Source organism: Lytechinus pictus, unplaced genomic scaffold, assembly GCF_037042905.1.
Source record: "Lytechinus pictus isolate F3 Inbred unplaced genomic scaffold, Lp3.0 scaffold_20, whole genome shotgun sequence".
Lineage (NCBI taxonomy): Eukaryota > Metazoa > Echinodermata > Echinoidea > Temnopleuroida > Toxopneustidae > Lytechinus > Lytechinus pictus.
In genome coordinates this window covers 15,269,261-15,287,757 of record NW_026974141.1, presented here as the reverse complement: position 1 = coordinate 15,287,757, position 18,497 = coordinate 15,269,261, and the positions used below count along the sequence as shown (strand labels likewise).

At 37.0% G+C, this 18,497-nt stretch overlaps 1 protein-coding gene across 1 annotated transcript; it reads right to left on the bottom strand.

The window, feature by feature from the left end:
* Positions 1–8,976: 8,976 nt before the first annotated feature.
* On the bottom strand, positions 8,977–12,791 carry LOC129268443 (uncharacterized). The gene is made up of 2 exons (XM_064114910.1): positions 11,205–12,791; positions 8,977–9,255 (listed from the first exon to the last, which is right to left on the bottom strand). The coding sequence occupies exon 1, from the start codon at positions 12,581–12,583 to the stop codon at positions 11,225–11,227; it is 1,359 nt and encodes a 452-aa protein (XP_063970980.1). The 5' UTR covers positions 12,584–12,791; the 3' UTR covers positions 8,977–9,255; positions 11,205–11,224.
* Between the last annotated feature and the right edge of the window lie 5,706 nt (positions 12,792–18,497).

Genomic DNA, 18,497 nt, shown 5'->3' with positions numbered 1-18,497 from the left:
ATTCGTTACAAGGACCTATCCATTTTTGGCCCTACTTTGGATACTGTGGAACTTTACTAGTATAATGAGACATTGGGGACGTTTGTGAAAGGGTTTTTTTCTTGGGGGAGGGAGCTCTTAATCAGCTTTTTTCTCCTCAAATTAGCAACAATAATTTTTGATCCCATGACACACATACAAAAGCTAATTTCTGATTGGCATTTATAGATGAATCATTGGTCAGTTGAAGTTGTTTGTTATATACATTATGTCTTCAGGTTGTTCATCCGACTGTCCTGTTGTTCCTGTGAAAATTTCTAAACTAAGAAAATTATTTTACAGATCAACTTGTCCAAACATACATTTAGATTTTAGAGTCAGAGGTCTCTTTACGGTTCCATGACATTTGCTCTGGCGACAATTGCTCCGCTTAACACTATACCCTACCCTAAACCTAACATAAAACCCTATTGTAACCATAACCCTTACCCTACATCTTAGACGAGCAATCGTCGCAGGAGCAAATGTTGTGTCACCTTTTATACAATCTGAAAATATCTAGTTTTCGGTATGACTGCATAACCATTTGAGGAAACAATTTCAAACTCGGCTCGTAAAATAATATTAATAACGGTATATTTACGCAGGTTAGTCACTTCAGTTCCCAAAACTGTTCTTCAAGCGGGCCCTGCTATTATTATTACAGTGGTACTAAAAGTTAGTGAACCCCACAAAAAGGATCATATCTAAAGTGTTCAGGTTTTGCCATGTTTTAGATATGATACATGAGAAGTCGTGTGATATAATATTAGATTCAATAAAGCTTGTTTCTCTGGGCTTACCGAACACGAGTTTTGTTGTCTACATTCAACACTAAAGCATTTTGAAGTGAGGTTCACTAACTTTTGAGGACAACTATTTGCATGCATATTCAAGTGCATGAGGATAATCTGATCAGATTTCTAGGCCACAATTTCAAACATCTTAGATCACAGGTTTTTACATGAAAATATCTTGTTAAAGAGTTATGCACCCCAGGCTGAAAATAATATGATTTTAACAGATAAAGACAAATCAGACCAACAAAAAACAGAAGATTTCCTCAAAATTTGACAAGGAATGGCAAACTTCTAACATTAACGATTTGCATTATTTTGGTGAAATATTCTATGCATGTCTTCATGAATTTTCAACTAGCAAATGATGTCATATTCCCACTTGTATTTTTATTTTATTACATGAAATTCTGTTTAAATCAAATTTTCAAGAACTATAGACATAAAATACACACATTTCTGAAAATGTTAAACACTGGCACAATATTGTTCCCAATGTTTTTCTAGCTATAATCATCCAACGTTTTAAAATCATTCCAATATTTTCCAAACATTCCAAAAAATAATATGCCTAATTGGTTACAAGGAAAAGTACATCTTAACAACTCTTATCACCTAACCCATATGCCATATCATTCTCCAATTCTACATACTAATTCTATCATCCTACATCATAATATATCCATCGATTCTGTTCATATTTAGGACTATATTGGATCCTTGAAAAATATGGTTAGCAAAAATTTTCCCTTGTTAACTTTAAAACAAACAAAAAAATTCCCACACAATTTGTTTTGATTATAAACGGCACGGTAATCAAGCCACATTCTTTTTCAAAACTTCTCACGGTGGAATTCATGCAGAAAAATAATCGCGTTATCCTCCCCATTTTTTTTACTGTTGTAAATGAATATTCGCTGACACAATTGCTACTGTCTTAATATCTCAGTGGAGTGGGCACAACGTTAGAGTTAGGATTGCATAGGCGGGGGGGGGGGTGTCCTGTCCCCCCCCCCCTAAATTTGAGGTGGGGGACAGACCCCCTAATATTTTTGTTGATAACCCTTTAAAAAAATTTGGGTGGTCCCCCCCCCTTAAAATTTAGTTGATAACTTTTTTTTTCTGCGCCCCCTCATAAATTCAGGTGGACCCCCCCTAATTTTCTTTTCCAATTTTTTACCTGTGTCCATCCCAAAATTTCAGGTGGACACCGCCTAATTTTTTGGCTTCCGCCGCCAATGTAGGTTTGTAATTGATTAAGGGGTTCAGAATAACGCAATGACAAGTATTAGATATTATGTTTGCTTTAAAGTGCAGATTTTTTTATTGGAGCAAGTGCAAACTGATTGGGCCAAATTCATCATGGTACAACCATGGACAATGTCGACATCGCTTATTTTATCGCATACACTTAGAAAATGACGGTAAAATCTAAGTTTGAATGAAACTTGGTACACATTTGCGAATTCGGGCAAGTCTGTGCGAATCCAGTTATGCCAGGCACGCCGCAATGAACCCATTGTCCAGATCCAACGTTCTATCAATGTTACTCCAAGGTCGTACTGCCAACGAAATAATATTACCAATTTTGTGTCACTGTTGATTTTCCAACAAGCTTCCAGTCAACTTTTTTTTCCTTCAAGTTTTGCCATCGTCATCTGACAACCTACAGTACTTTCCAATCAAGCTATAATGTCATTGTTTGTCAAGCAGTTACCAATGTTGTGCTGCTGTCGTAATCTTCCATCCTACCAGTTCGCAACCTTGCCAACATTGCAGTCATTGGATGTCCACCAACTATTCATCAAACCAGTTTCCAACCTTTTCCCATCGTAATCGTCCATCAATCTTTTAACATTACATAACAGTTTCCAACCTTGCAAACAACCAGACATATCACTATTGATAGTCCAGCAACTCTCTTTGAAACCGGTTCAAACACTGCGCCGCCCATCGTCATTTGTCCACCAACTTTCCATCCTACCAGTTCGCAATCTTGAGAACATCGTATGTTGGTTGTCCGAAGCCAGTTTCCGATCGTCCATCAATATTTTAACATGCAGTTTCCAACCTTGCAAACGACCTGACCTATTATTGGTTGTCCAGCAACTCCAGTTCGAACGTTGCGCCTCACATCGTCACATGTCCACCAACTTTTCATCCTACCAGTTTCCATCAATTGCCAATATCGCATTATTGTGGTTTGTTTACTGTTCATAAGACCAGTTTCCAAAATTGGTCAAAATTTAACATAACAATATCTTTAAATGTCCATCGTTTATCCAAAGTTGACTTGTTCTCTACTGATAATAAGCCTACTTTACATAGGCATTAAACATGTACATCAATTATTGTGATTTTCTTACACTTAAATAAAGATCTAAACTCTTTAAGTCGCCACCAATATACCAGTGAGTTTGACATTGTTCCAATATCATAGATGATGTTTCCCACAAGAACATAGTCAACCGACTCCAAAAATCCTGCCAGGGCATATAATAATCTATACACTACCCTAAAAAATAAAGTTGTAACGTAAATCATAGATATTGTGACAAATACTCTTCTATTTTCGAGTTTTCTCTGTTCAGAAAAGCTGATACCAGCCGGGCCTCTTGAGATTGTGGTATAGACGAAAGCATAGAAGAAGCCAGTGAGCACAAGGAGAGCCGTGTCGCTAGATGCTAATGCAGCGTAGAAAACTCTGTAATCCTGAAGCCTTCTGAAGAAAATCCCGGCAGGTATGAAGACGATCCAGCTGATAATACATGCAACAATGACACGGGGCTTAGTGATAAGTCCACGGGTGCCGAACGGGTCCAACCGGATGGTAGTGAACTGGTGTACGGCTGCTAGTAATATGCTCAGTACAGATGCGAAATCTGCTACGTATATCACAACAAATGCAGCATCAGTTGGCGAATTGTCCTACAGATAAAGATAAAAAGAATTTCAATCAAAGATAGTTATGATACCAATATCGAAACTCATAAACGATACTCCTTATGACATAATATAGCTAATAATCGGCGTTATCAGCTTTCGACATCAACACCCAGGGCTATTTTGCTGGCTGGGATATGCTTTTCCTGTTGAAGTCGGGCCTGTGCAAACTCCATTATTTCTTTACCTCCCTACCGAATTCTTAAATTGTTTGCACATAAAAAGCAATAATAATAATATATTAATATATAGAGCGTATAAACTATTTCATAAAGTATATATTCTCCTTCGCTTTATAGGACTCCTAAAATGATTGTTATGTGTTTTTAGCTTTGATTTAAAGTTGTTTACGGATGGTGCTTTCCTAACTTCCAGGGGTAAGCTATTCCAGAGCTTGGGAGACTACACAAGCAAATGCTCGATCACCTAGCGTTACTTTTGTTTTGAAGGATGAAATCTGTAAAAGCAGAGGTTCCGTTGATCTGCGCAAATTGCGACCATGACTACTGGTTTTATACCTCAATAATTTTGTAATGTAGCCAGGAGCTTGACCAAGAAGTGCTTTGTATACAATAAGTAAGACATATGCATCGCTTTCAGCGGTTCACAGGTTGACAACTGAGAGGATTTTTGAACAGTCGAGTCAGTCCTAACCACAGCAAAATGTTAAGAACTTGCACCGTGAGTATCCTTGCGGTTACTTGGAAGAAATTGATATCGCTTAGTATCCGCTACTTAAAACTTGCAATTGCCTGATCAAACATGGACATATTCTTTAGCATGCAAAAACTACTTTCTTGAAAGGTATCCAAGATCAAGTTCTTGTGTAACGCCACTAACAAGATATATATATAATAGTAATTAAAGTGACAAGACAAAGTGTACACTACTTTATTCCTCGTCCTCAAATTACCCGTCAGAAGCAATATTGGTTTGATACACTATGCATAGTATTCTCAATTGGTGACACTTCGTGATTTATACACAAAAGGTGTACTATTTTTAGTGCCTATTGAGCATGCTCAGTTCACATCTACTTCAGATGAGGGTCATTGTACATCATAATGTGTGCATGAGAATGCGGGTATAGTGCATAGCTGTGTATGTGTTTGTTTGGTATGTGTGTGTTATTTTATGTCATTAATTTATTAACTGGAAGTCAGCTAGAAAAAAAAATCTCACAACAAACTGATAATGAGGAATGTTGCAGCTATGTATGGCAAGGATACTGGCATTTAAAAAAAAATCTGAAAAGAAGGTATAAGCGCGGCAAAGAATGTCCACACAATCTTCTTCCAGATTTGGGACATTGTCTGAGGCACACCAGCATTAGACGAGGTTGAAGTGCGAGGGAAAAATGATGGCACTATATTTAGGAGTGGTGTTAACTGTAGGACGTCCTTAGCGTGTACAAAAACGTAAAAATGGCCATATGATTGTGATTTTTTGCATGATCAGCCCCCCCCCCCCCCCACTTTGAAAACCGTATCGTGGCCCCTGGGTGGGAACCCTTTTGGGGTAGGTTTTGACGCGAAATTTGAAATGGTACGACTTTACAACCTTGGCTAGTCTGGAACATAAATCATGTAAATTGGAGCCTTTTAATTGGTATCATATTAGGTTTTATTTACTGTACGTAATATTTCATCGGTTATCGAACGACATAATAATCTGATAACATGCTCGTCTGCAAACTATTTGGTCTCCTAGTTGAGCTGTTCTTTCAACGGCAATTGAGGATCTATGGAAAGAATAGTCAAACTTTGCATAAATTCATACCCACTGTCTTCATTTGTGTTATGGCAAACATCATTTGATTGGGGGGGGGGGTTAACGAGGAGGGCTGCATTTTTTTTCATTGTTTTGAAAACGATCTTATGTCCTGTTAAAAGGGGTACTCCAGGCTGAAAGTAATATTACTTGAACAGAGAAAATTTGAAAATCCGACTAAGAATAACGAAGTAATGAAATTTAAAAGATTTGCATTATTTTGGTTTAATACACATGTCTTGTATGTCTTCATGAATATTCAATGAGGAAACTGATTATGTCATATCCCCACTTGGTATTTTGTATTTTATTACATGATATTATGTTTATTCATTTTTTTCCTCCAAGAAGTTGGATTAACAACTGATTTTGCTAGTCATCGGATATTGCTGCAACTTATTTTATGATAAGGGAGCCATATAATTGAAAGCTCAAACGATAACTTACCAGTTTGAAGTTTGAGCTGAATTTTATGAGGGAGTTGAGTGAGGAGATTAATTGAGATCCCGCCTCGCACGTGCGCACTCATTCTTCGGAGCATCAAAATGTGATCGCTGTTTAAAATATCAGCTTCCATTATCCAGCTGATACGAACGAATACTAGCTCTAAGTCACCACAGACTAATAGAATTAATTTCTCTCCAGAGGGAGGGAGAGGAGGGCAATTAATCTCCTCACTCAACTCCCTCATAAAATTCAGCTCAAACTTCAAACTGGTAAGTTATCGTTTGAGCTTTCAATTTTATTTCGTTCGTCTCGAGAGGAGACTAATTGAGATTTTGTAGCTCAGCGAACACATTTTGAGTTGCACTGTCTGCAAAAAGACATGTTTGTGCAGATACAAAGGATATACAGTATGGAGCATGTACAAAGCAAATTTGTAATACCTTATTTCAACTTTACTACTGTTGTAGTATTCCCAGGACCAAAATCCAATTGAAACCAGTTGGATTTCCAACTGGTTTCAATTGGTTTCAATTGGTTTTAACTGGTTTTAATTGGTTTTAACTGGAATTCAACAATTTCCAGTTGAAACCAGTTGGGCAACTGGAAATCCTAACTGGAACCAGTTGGGTAACTGGAAATGACTTCCAATTGGAAATGATTTCTAACTGGAACCAGTTGAGTTACTGGAAATCCCAACTGGAACCAGTTGGGCAACTGGAAATCCTAACTGGAACCAGTTGAGTAACTGGAAATCCCAACTGGAACCAGTTGGGCAACTGGAAATCCTAACTGGAACCAGTTGGGTAACTGGAAATGACTTCCAATTGGAAATGATTTCTAACTGGAACCAGTTGAGTAACTGGAAATCCCAACTGGAACCAGTTGGGCAACTGGAAATCCTAACTGGAACCAGTTGAGTAACTGGAAATCCCAACTGGAACCAGTTGGGCAACTGGAAATGACTTCCAATTGGAAATGATTTCTAACTGGAACCAGTTGAGTAACTGGAAATCCCAACTGGAACCAGTTGGGCAACTGGAAATCCTAACTGGAACCAGTTGAGTAACTGAAAATCCCAACTGGAACCAGTTGGGCAACTGGAAATCCTAACTGGAACCAGTTGGGTAACTGGAAATGACTTCCAATATTGGAAATGATTTCTAACTGGAACCAGTTGAGTAACTGGAAATCCCAACTGGAACCAGTTGGGTAACTGGAAATGACTTCCAACTGGAAATGATTTCTAACTGGAACCAGTTGGGTAACTGGAAATCCTAACTTGAACCATTCAGTTGTGTAACTGGAAATCCTAACTGGTACCAATTGGGTAACTGGAGATGACTTCTAACTGGAAAGATGGGTAACTGGAAATGAATTCTAATTGGAACCAGTTGGGTAACTGGAAATTATTTCCAATTGGTTTCCAATGAGAAATTTTCCAGTTACCCAACTGGATCCAATTGAAACCAGTTAATTTGCATATTATCTGCCAGTGTGCACAGATTAATGTTTTATGAGATTAATCATCATTAACAATGTTTCTATTTAATTCTTTTCAATTTCAAGTACCACACTTTTTAAAGATAAGTATTTAGAATACTTAGCAGTGAAAACCATGTTCATAAATGTTATAGATTATAATTAAAACAGATTAAAGGATAATTAGTACACCACTAACTGTTACCAAATTACATCAAATAAAAATACATATATTTGAAGATCTTCCATATAACTATATACACATGAAAGTCTGTATTTTATCAATGCCCTTTACATTGGTATTAATAGATATATAACACTGCTTCTGTGTTGGCATGAGAAATAGTTAGTGCAAATGCTAATTAATTTGTAACTAATTAAGTTCGTTCCAACTTGAAGTTCCAATTGGATCCAGTTGGAAACCAACTGGTTTCAACTGGTTCCAGTTGAAACCAGTTGCCTCCAATTGGTTTCAACTGGAACCAATTGAAACCAGTTGCTTCCAATTGGATTCAATTGGTTTTATAGGGAAATTGGAACAACTGGAACCAATTGACACCAATTGTCAACTGGTTCCAGTTGCCCAATTGGTTTTAACTGGAACCAATTGGCAACTGGTTTTCAATTGGAACCAATTGGTTTTTAACTGGAACCAATTGGCAACTGGTTTTCAATTGGAACCAATTGGTTTTTAACTGGAACCAATTGGCAACTGGTTTTCAATTGGAACCAGTTGTTCCAATTTCCCTATTGAAACCAGTTGGCCAACTGGTTTCAATTGGTTTTGCCCTAATTGGTTTTAACTGGATTTTGGTCCTGGGTTGCTTGCGAAAATTCAGTTTTTCCATTATCAGCAAGAGGTTTATTGTAATATTGCTGGAAGGTTTTTTCTCTTGACCATCCAGCTTGATTCATGATGCTAGAAATAGGCACACTTGCTCTGATTGCTGCCGATGTTGCAGCTGATCTTGTAGAATGTGATTTATACACTGAAGTGTCAATCCCGGCGCCTGCTAATGTCACTTTGATCCATCTTGATATGGTCTGTGATGTAACTTTGCCATATGGCTTGGTATAGCTAATGAACAGGCGTCGCTCTAGTCCTCTGATAGACTCGGTTCTTTTCATATATGCTCGTAGATAATTAACAATACACACCCTCCTGTCTGACGGATATGCCTTCAACTTCATAGTGAAACCATGGTGACCTGGTCTGCTGTGCTTGAGTAGTTCATCAACATGAAAACTCACTGAACTTTGTTTCAGTTCCATCTTATCTAAATTTAACAAATGTAATGTTTGCACCCTTTGTGCAGAGACTAAGGCTAACAATAAGCAAAGTTTATGTGTAAGCTGCTTCAAACTTAGAGTCTTAGCTGGCGAAAGCCTACGTAGAAATTTGAATGCTACGCTGACATCCCAAGTGTCTTGATAACGTGCTTGTGGAGGTCTGAGGTTAAAGGTTCCTTTAAGAAACCTACAGATAAGAGGTTGTGTCTAATATTAGTTGTGTCCCCACAGAATGAACACTATTTTCCAGCGTTACATACAAGGATAATGCACTTCTTGCTGCATTCATTGTACTATAACTAGCCTTTTCTCTATGAAACAGTTCTGCTAAAAATTCTAACACAAAGTTAACTGAAGAACGAAGAGGACTTTTCTTCCTGCTTTCACAAAATTTTGTCCATTTTGTCCAATATACTTGGTACTGACGTTGAGTAGACTTCCTCAATGATGCTGTCAACACATCGGTGATCCCTTCATCTAAGCCTATGTTCTCGAAGGGTCCCCCGATACCCTGCAACACAAAAGATCAAGGCGATCATAAAGTGGGTGAGGTAAATTTGTTACAGGTTGTCTAAGGAGGTTAATGTCTCTCCTAAGGAGTAACGGTTCATCCACAAGGATGCTATTAAAGCATGGGAACCACGATTGTGTTGGCCAGTTTGGAACGACCAAAATGCCCGATGCCCTATCAGACTTGATCTTTTGAATGCATTTAGCCAATAAGCAGAAAGGAGGGAAGGCATAAAATTCTAGCTTTCCCCAGTCTAATGTGAATGCATCAACTGATTCTGCACTTGGATCTGGCAACCATGAAACATATCTTTGTGTTTGTGCATTCAACCTGGAGGCAAATATATCAATTTGGGGGCTGCCAAACCTTTGGATGACTTTTCTGTATGCTCTTTTGCTGAGCATCCATTCAGTTCTATCATTGAAATTGCGCGATTCATAATCTGCTTCAATATTCTGGCTGCCTGGAAGGTGTGCAGCACTAAGCCAGATATTTCGTTCCATGCACCATTTCCAAATTTTTATGGAAAGCTTGTTACAACTTGGGGATTTAATGCCTCCCATGTTATTCACATAGCACACTGCTGTTGTGTTATCAGATCTAATTAATATATGGGCATCGGATGTACTACTATGAAAAGATCTCAGCCCTAGATCGATGGCCAAGATTTCTAGATAATTAATTTCATTATTTTGTGCCTTTTCATATTCAGACTGATTCCACCTTCCCCCTGTATGAACTTGCATATTTGTGGCACCCCATCCATAGCCACTAGCATCCGTGCGGATTTCAAATTTAGGGTTTTCCCTTTTGATAGGAGCAAATGCACTATCTACATGACTTATCCACCATTCTAGTTCCTGCTTCGACTCACATGATAGCTCCATAATCCTGTCATAATGCCCTTTATTCTTTGTCAAGGCTTCTATTTTTTCTTTCTCCATATTCCTATAAAACAATGGTCCATGCTGGACAGCAGGGAAGGTGGAGATTATCTTTCCGATAACATGTGCGACATGTCGAATTGTGGGTTTTGGTTGCATGAGTAACTTTTCACATTCTTCCCTGACATTCTGAGCTCTCTCTAATGGGAGTCTAATGGTCATGTCTACTGTATTAAGGGTAAAGCCTAAGAACTGGAGCACCTGTACTGGTTTTAGTACTGATTTTTCTGGGTGAACTTTAAACCCTAATTCTGAAAATACTTGCAAAGTGGCATTAATTGCAGACTCAACTTTTTCTTTTGTTTCCCCAATAAGGATTGTATCATCAAGATAACCAAGTACAATATGACCTTTTTCACGTAGTGAAGAGAATAATGGTTTCAACATCTTAGTGAATAACCTGGGTGCAGAGGTTAACCCATTTGGCAGTGCCTTATATTGCCACTGTTGTCCTTGCCAATTAAATTGCAAGTATTTCCGGAATTCAGAATGAATTGGAATGGAGTAGTATGCATCTTGGAGGTCTACTGAAGCCATATAATAATTTTCTGCCAAGAGACAAATCACAGAATGGATATTATCCATCTTAAAGTGTTGTTTAACCACAAATTCATTTAGGTCTGAAAGATCCAAGATCAATCTTAGACTGCCATTTTTCTTTGGCCTTGTAAATATGTTGGAAAAATAACCACCCTTGATAAAGGGTGAGCTTCTTTCTATCACGTTCTTTCCTTCAAGGTTTCTCAGTTCAGCTGATATCTCATCTGTTTCTGATCTGTTACGTTTAAATTGATGACAAATCAACCTTTCTGGAGGTGGTAAACTTGTATCAAATTCTATCTTAAAACCCCTGACAGCTTCTAGTATTGTATGATCGGATGTGATTTTCTTCCAATTATTATAATATTGCTTCAGTCGACCTCCAACAGGGGATGCTTGGTCAGGATTATTGGTGCATGCAATTACATGATCATTTGTACAAAACAAAGAATTATTGCTACCTACCTCTTGGGGTAGAATGGTAGCTACTTCCGCTGGGGATTCTCTCGATATCTGCCCAGAGATGCTGGTGGTTTTTTCACCATGGGGGCTTGTGACTGTCTGCGGCCCCTGATAGGGGCCTTTCTGTCTAAAAAAGGCCTGTAAGAAGCACCTGATTGCGGTCGATAGTTAGGAGTAGACCACCCTGCAGCTCTGTAACCTTGGTGGGAGTAATCTCCAGCTCTGTAAGGGTGGTAATTGGCGTGAGCTCGATAACGGCCACGGCCTGGTTCTGAAGTTTTTACAACTCGTCCAGTAGCTTTCTGCTCTTCGGTCATGTCCTTAACTCGCTTTCCCAAATCGTCCCCAAAAAGGAACTTTGTGACCGGAATAGTTGGTTTGCATAGGTGGCTATATGCCGCATTCATGTCAGGCTTTATTTGTTCCTTGCGTAGAGCATTCATTTCATAATTTGCATTAGACAGCAAGGCCAATGCATCTTGTTGAGATGGAGAAAGGTTGCCCGACGAGATTGAGCGAGTGAAGGCGGTCAAGCCCCTAGTGAGGGACTTCTGTACCCTAGCTAGCTTGAGGTCTCTGCTTCTTGTTGAAGGAGACAGATTCTCCAAGATTACAGGGTTCACTTTAGGTACGTCCAAGTAGGGGCAGTTGCTTGGTGGCAAATATTTTATTCCAGTCTCTTCGAGGACTTTCTCCTCCAATTTATTGTTCATCATGAACATTGTTGAGCTAGCTATTTCTTCTTCAAGAGGAGGCCCCTCATCAGATTGGGCAGCAAACTTAGCTGCGAATGTGGGAATCATTTTCGGCAATGTGGATTCCTCTTGGGAAGTACATGTGATGTCATCGTAATCAACATCAACTGGTTGCGTGTACAGCCTTTGGCATGATTGGTACGGATTAATGTCATCATGATCATCAGCTGAGTCCTCATTATGAGCATGTTCAGCGTAATGTTGGTCATAATCTTCCTCCGGTGGCAAAGGGAGAGCACCAATGACACGGTTAAGCATGGATTCCAGTTTTGTTAAACGACTGTCAACATCAGCCAAGTTTTTATTTTCATCCCGTGAGTGGGACGACTGCTCCTTATTTGAAGTTGAAACTGAAGCTGGAGATCCGTTATTGCCGTCTTTAACATTGCTTTGCTTCTTCTTATCTTTCTCTGGTTTCTTAACAGATCGTTTATCGATCTTCTTCCCGCTCACGGAGCTCTTGGGCTCATGACTTGTGAGGCTTTTGGAGGTGGATGTGCTCGCGGGGTGCTTAGACCCATGGTGGAGCATCGCCGCCGGAGTTTCGGGGACCGAGGAGGCTCTCGGTCCGATCGCAGACGGACTAAAATCCGCCGACTCCTGATCACGAGCGTTGCTCGAAGTCATGATAGAAAACGTAAAAATACGATTCCAAAGTGCAAGATATTATTACCTTGCCTTGAATAACTTCTGAAAATAGATATGAATAGTCCTTTGAGTAAAAATACGTCGTATTTCCGAAGAAAAATTCCTTTTTTCTGTAAGAGTGCTGCAGGTGTTTGAACCTGCTATTTTGCGATGAAGCGATAATGAGTGCGCACGTGCGAGGCGGGATCTCAATTAGTCTCCTCTCGAGACGAACGAAATAAAATTCACACAATTTTAATTTCATGTATATAACATGAGAAAAAGTAAAGCGGGGAATTATCAGCCCACCTAATGAATATTCATGACGATGTGCATATAACTGTTTTCACAAAATATGTCTAAACTTCAAAACTAAATAACTTTTTTTTATTTTCAACGGATTTTGATGAAAATTTCAGTATTTTGCTTATCAAATTTTACTAAATATGTCTTCAAATTTTTCAAATATTGTTTGCAAAAAAATGTCATTGTGGATCTAGCCCCTTTTGCCAAAAAACTTAAATTGATCCACCCCATCTTGAGTAAAAAAGTTGATTTCTTTACCATTTTTATTCTCGTTTTAATTGGAATTTCATCAGAGCGACTAAAAATCTATACATTGAGACAACAACAAAAATCAAATTTTATGAAAAATGGAACTAACCCCTTTTGCAAATGAGCTCTTCAGACGAGTTCGTTTGCAAAAGGGGTCAGATCCACTTTATACCATTCTAAGAAAATCATGTTTTGTTTTATTCTCCCCTATTGCAATATTCTTATGCGAAACTAAGTTGTCATGGTACCCTACCATGTGAACATAAAATTGGGTATAAAATAAATCTGCCTGTCTTCATATTTGTTTCAATATTTTTTCCCCAAAAGTTACCTATGTGGATCTATTCCCTTTTGCAAACAACATGAACAAACTAAAATGAATCTAACCCCTTTTGTAAAAAGGTGATTTTTCTTTGCCATTTGTTTTTTCACTTTTCAATGGGAATTTTACCTTTCCTTGATATCATCTTATAGAGCTACTGAAAGTCTATACATTGCAACAACAAAAAATGATTTAAAAAAATAGATTGAGCTCTTAATTTTTGTCATCAAAATCACACTGATGACGATGATGATGTTGAACATGATGATGATGATTGTGATGATTGTGATATAAATATAGTGATAAGAATAATAATAGTTATGATAATGAAAATGATATTATCATCAATCATCATCTATCATGATATTATCATCGTCATCATCAACGACATCATGATAATTAATATGATGATAGTGATAATGATGATGATGATGTTGATGAGCAAATAGTTATAAAATTGCAATAATGATTAGATTGATAATGAATATGACAAAATTATCAATCATCATAAAATCTTCGTCGTCATCGACATCCTAATGATGATGATGACGACGATGACGACGGCGATGATGATGATAATTACGACGTCGATGAAAAAAACAGAACGTAGCATAATGATAACAGTACTACTGTACTAAGTTTAGGGGCTTGCCTTCTCTACAAGCTTTTGCTTTTCTTGGCAAGTCCCTCCGTTCATTTCTTGTTTCTTTTCATTGATAATATTACTGCAACAAATTGTAGTTTTGTTTAATTTATATTCAACATTTGTTACGAAATTTCATTAATTTGTCTGTATTATCGATTATATTGAATATGTATTGTTACTTTGATTATATTTTGAAAAAATTGTTGAACGGAAATAAAATCTAAATCTAAATCTAAATCTAAATCTATCACTTCATAACGTACCAAGTAGTGAACAGAAAGCGTCATGACCATAACGAAATCACACAGAACAATGTTGAAGGGTATGATATTGGATTGTTTTCTAAAGTTCTTGTTCAGTATTATACACAACATCGTAAACAAAGTCATCATGCAGGAAATGACATTCAGAACTATATTCGTAAAGCCCAATACTCTCTGAAATAGCGTTGGCCTTTCAATAATGGTTGAATTTGATATATATTCGTTTCCATTCATGATCTCTAGTGTCTTTAGTTAAGGCAGACAGGAAACAAAAATGTAAAGAAGTCCGGTGTCCCAAGCGTGGAAGGGTTGTGATGGGTTGATGAAGGTCCTGTTAATCAGATAGACTCGAGTTCAAATCCCATTTGCCATGCCGCACTTTCCTTCAGCGAGAAGTTCATCAAAATCGTTTGAATCCTCAGGTGCAGTAAATGTCTTGATCGGAAAGATTGCCTTGAGCGCATTAAAAGGCGACACCATTGCTAGAACCATGAAGTAGGTCCATGCTAGAACGAACCCACGGTAATAACGTCGAGAAGGAACGTTAGCTCATAAGTTGATATGATCCACGAACAGTATAATTATATAACATATTAGAACTCTGTTTTCATCATAGACTTGATTCAATAGAAATTTAGTCCACAATTTATTTATCTTTGTAAAGTTTTGGCATCATCACAAATAAAATTTGAAATAGAAGATGATATTCGTCATGTTTACCATCTCACTCAGAGGATCGCGATATTGCTTTCACACCCTTTCACAATGTGATTTTTTTCAGCAATTAAATTAGACAGTCGTCAAGTGTTAATGACGAAAACTTATGTTTTGATCCTCGTCGACTGCTCGTAAATAAGATTTTGATATTTATATATGACGTTCGACAGACTTGTAATTCAGTATAATTTCGTCGCCGAATGCATAGCCAAAGAAGCACCCACGCACTCCCACAGACACACATACACGCGCACACGAAACGTATGCGCTTGCGAACACCATATACATTATTATTGAATATCTCGCTAATTGAAACAATACATCGGATGGTGTAGAATAATAAAAACCACCACAACTGCTAATAGGCCTACCGTAACGACTAACTGATTTGAAACGGCAGGATCATTAGTTTTTTTTGTTTTGGTCTCCTACAAGAAGATATTTCAGTCCTTATAATTTTCTTAATTGCTGCCTTAGATAGAGCCTAAACTCAATTAGCTCATGTAAATGAAAGTGCTGATAATATCAATCTCTTAAGTGCATATGCCTAAACATAGCCCTATTTGAACATTCTGCTTTGGAAATAAAAGCCTGCGTCATATTATTGAATGACGGTAGGTAACTAATGCTTTCTTGAAAATAATGAGACTTGTCTCAAAGTTATATTCTTCATCCTGAAAGTAGATCGAGTTCTTGTTTTGTCTCTTTTGTAATTTTTGTTTTAAAGGCATATAGGCAAACATTACTAAGGTTCTTGCATTTAACATTGTTGATATGGATGAATCTGTCACTGAAAAGAAAATTATCGTCATGAACTGTATCTCCTTGGGAGAACACGTGTTATTTTATCGGATGAAATTAAGATTGTGTTCCCTCTGACTATATATATAGATATGATAATAATAGGCATTTATATAGCGCCATCTATATAGAAATATTCTATTCCGAGGCGCGATGTTATTATTATTATTATTACCCCGGCTTTAGCTCGAGCTGCTTTTCAGCGCTCATGCATTCAAGGAATTAATCCTGCCGAGTACCCATTCACCTGACCTGGGTTGAGTGCAGCACAATGTAGATACATTTTTTGCTGAAGGAAATTACGCCATGGCTGGGATATATATATATATATATACCAGTTGTGTTTTTTAATCTTATCAATAGTTGTTGGGAAACCATTTTATAATCATAGCTTCGTATATTTTGTTTTGTCTACTTTATTTACCAAATCACCTATCTTTGTTTAGATAACACTGATATTAAGTCATCACTTTGCCACATTCCATTTTTTTTTGGGGGGGGTGGGGGAGGATAAGTGGGTGGGTTTTTTTTTATTATTATGGTTGTTATTTTGTCTTTTTTGTGTAACTAACTTGTGTTTATGTGATTTGCAATCACCTAATAATCATTTGTAAATTTTGTGATTTATTTCAATTTGTTATAATAAAAACAGAAGAAAAAAGAATATATACAGTGCGTATAAAAAAAAAATTTACACTTAGAAATTTTTTTGTAAAATTATATATTTGTAATATCCTGAATATTTTGCCACATTTTAACATTGGTACAGATCCATTTAAGCAAATGACGATATAACTGTCGAAAAATATTTCCGCTTGAGTGAGCACCATTTACTTTTGAAAAGTTAGTGAAAACTGATTTGCGCAGAACTTTGAAATAGTTATGCGAATAAAAGTAGACCTTAATCATGTAGAACACGTGGAATTTAGCTACTAAAATTGATTTGCTGATATCTTTTACCTTTTTAAAGTTGTTTCCTTGCCCAAAACACTTCGAAGAGTGAATGGCGCCCCACTCCACTCCCCCGCACACCGAGGCCATCGTGACGATATTTGCTTTACACTGAGCTGTGATTTACATGAAATGGCTTAGGCTTCATTTTCATTTTGTTAATCATTGTCAAGCTTAGGAAAAGTGTGGAGAAACAAGTATTAAATGAAAAATGCAATGTTAACCCACTCTAAATGATATAAACTTAGTGAAAAAATGCTGGAGATGTCTGATATAAACTTTTGTTCAGATTCAGTTATAAGTCAGATCCAGCTGGCACAAAAAAAGGTTAAAGGTTGTGCTTACTAAATGTTGAAATTTCAATTTGGGTGGCAAAACTGTTACAAAATGCTTGAAAGTATCCGTTTTATTTCAATTGACTAAAAGTGCAAGGAAAATGGATGAGAAATGTTTCGCAGGGTAAGTTTGATTTCGCCCTTTCCCATTTACACAGCGTGAAAACGAGCATTTCTGCGCAAACAGATTTCTGCGAGCTTTACAAAAATGGACAGTGCTCACTCAAGTGTAACATTCTGTCAAAACTTTTACTTTCATTGGATAGATGAGACCCAGACCCAAGATTATATGTGAAAAAATTACCCACATGTTGTATATTTGTTAATTCCCAGGGCTTTTTCAAAGTGTAAACTTTTTTTTGATACGCACTGTATATATATATATATATATATATATATATATATATATATATATATATATATATGTATATATATATATATATGTATGTATATATATATATATATATATATATACGTCAGCTATGTAATGAACGATATTTTTAAAAGGATAGCTAGCTTCAATAATCGTTACTAAGCACATGTCAATACGTAAGAGATTCTTCCCATCACAGAGAGGGTATTGCCCCTCACATCAGTTGGTTTGAGAATCCAAAGTCACAACATTGACCAATGAAAATGGGATTGGATTAAACAAACATTTATCAAACATATCCTTCGATCACGGGCATGTTTTAGTTATTGGCTCAATCACAAAGAAACGACAGAAAATTAACATCAAAATTTAAAACGACAGGAACAATCACATAGCCACAGCCTGTGAAATACATATGAGTATATACAGTACGGATTATATAGTTTACACTAAAAATAATCCTGTAAAATTATATATTTGTAATATCCGGAAGTTTTTTCTACATTTAAACATTAGAACAGATCTCTTCAAGCAAATGACGATATAACTGTCGAAAAATCTTTCCGCTTGAATGAGCATTACTTTCTTTTGAAAAGATTCGTGAAAAATGATTTGCGCCGAACTTGGAAATTGTTATATGAATAAAAGTAGGCGTAAATTATGAAGAACACATGAACCTCATCTAGGAAGTTTGATTTGAAGATATCTTTTACCTTTTTAACTTATTTCCTTGCTCAAAACACTTCGTAGAGCGCCACTACGCCCCCCCCCCCTTACATACACACACTGATGCCATCTTGATGATATTTTCTTAACACGGAGCTGTGATTTACATAAATGACTTGGGCTTGATTTTCGTTAATCATTGTCAAATTTGGAAAATGTGGAGAAACAAATATTAAGTGAAATGTGAATTATTGTTCCACTTTATTGATAACAACTTAGTGAAAG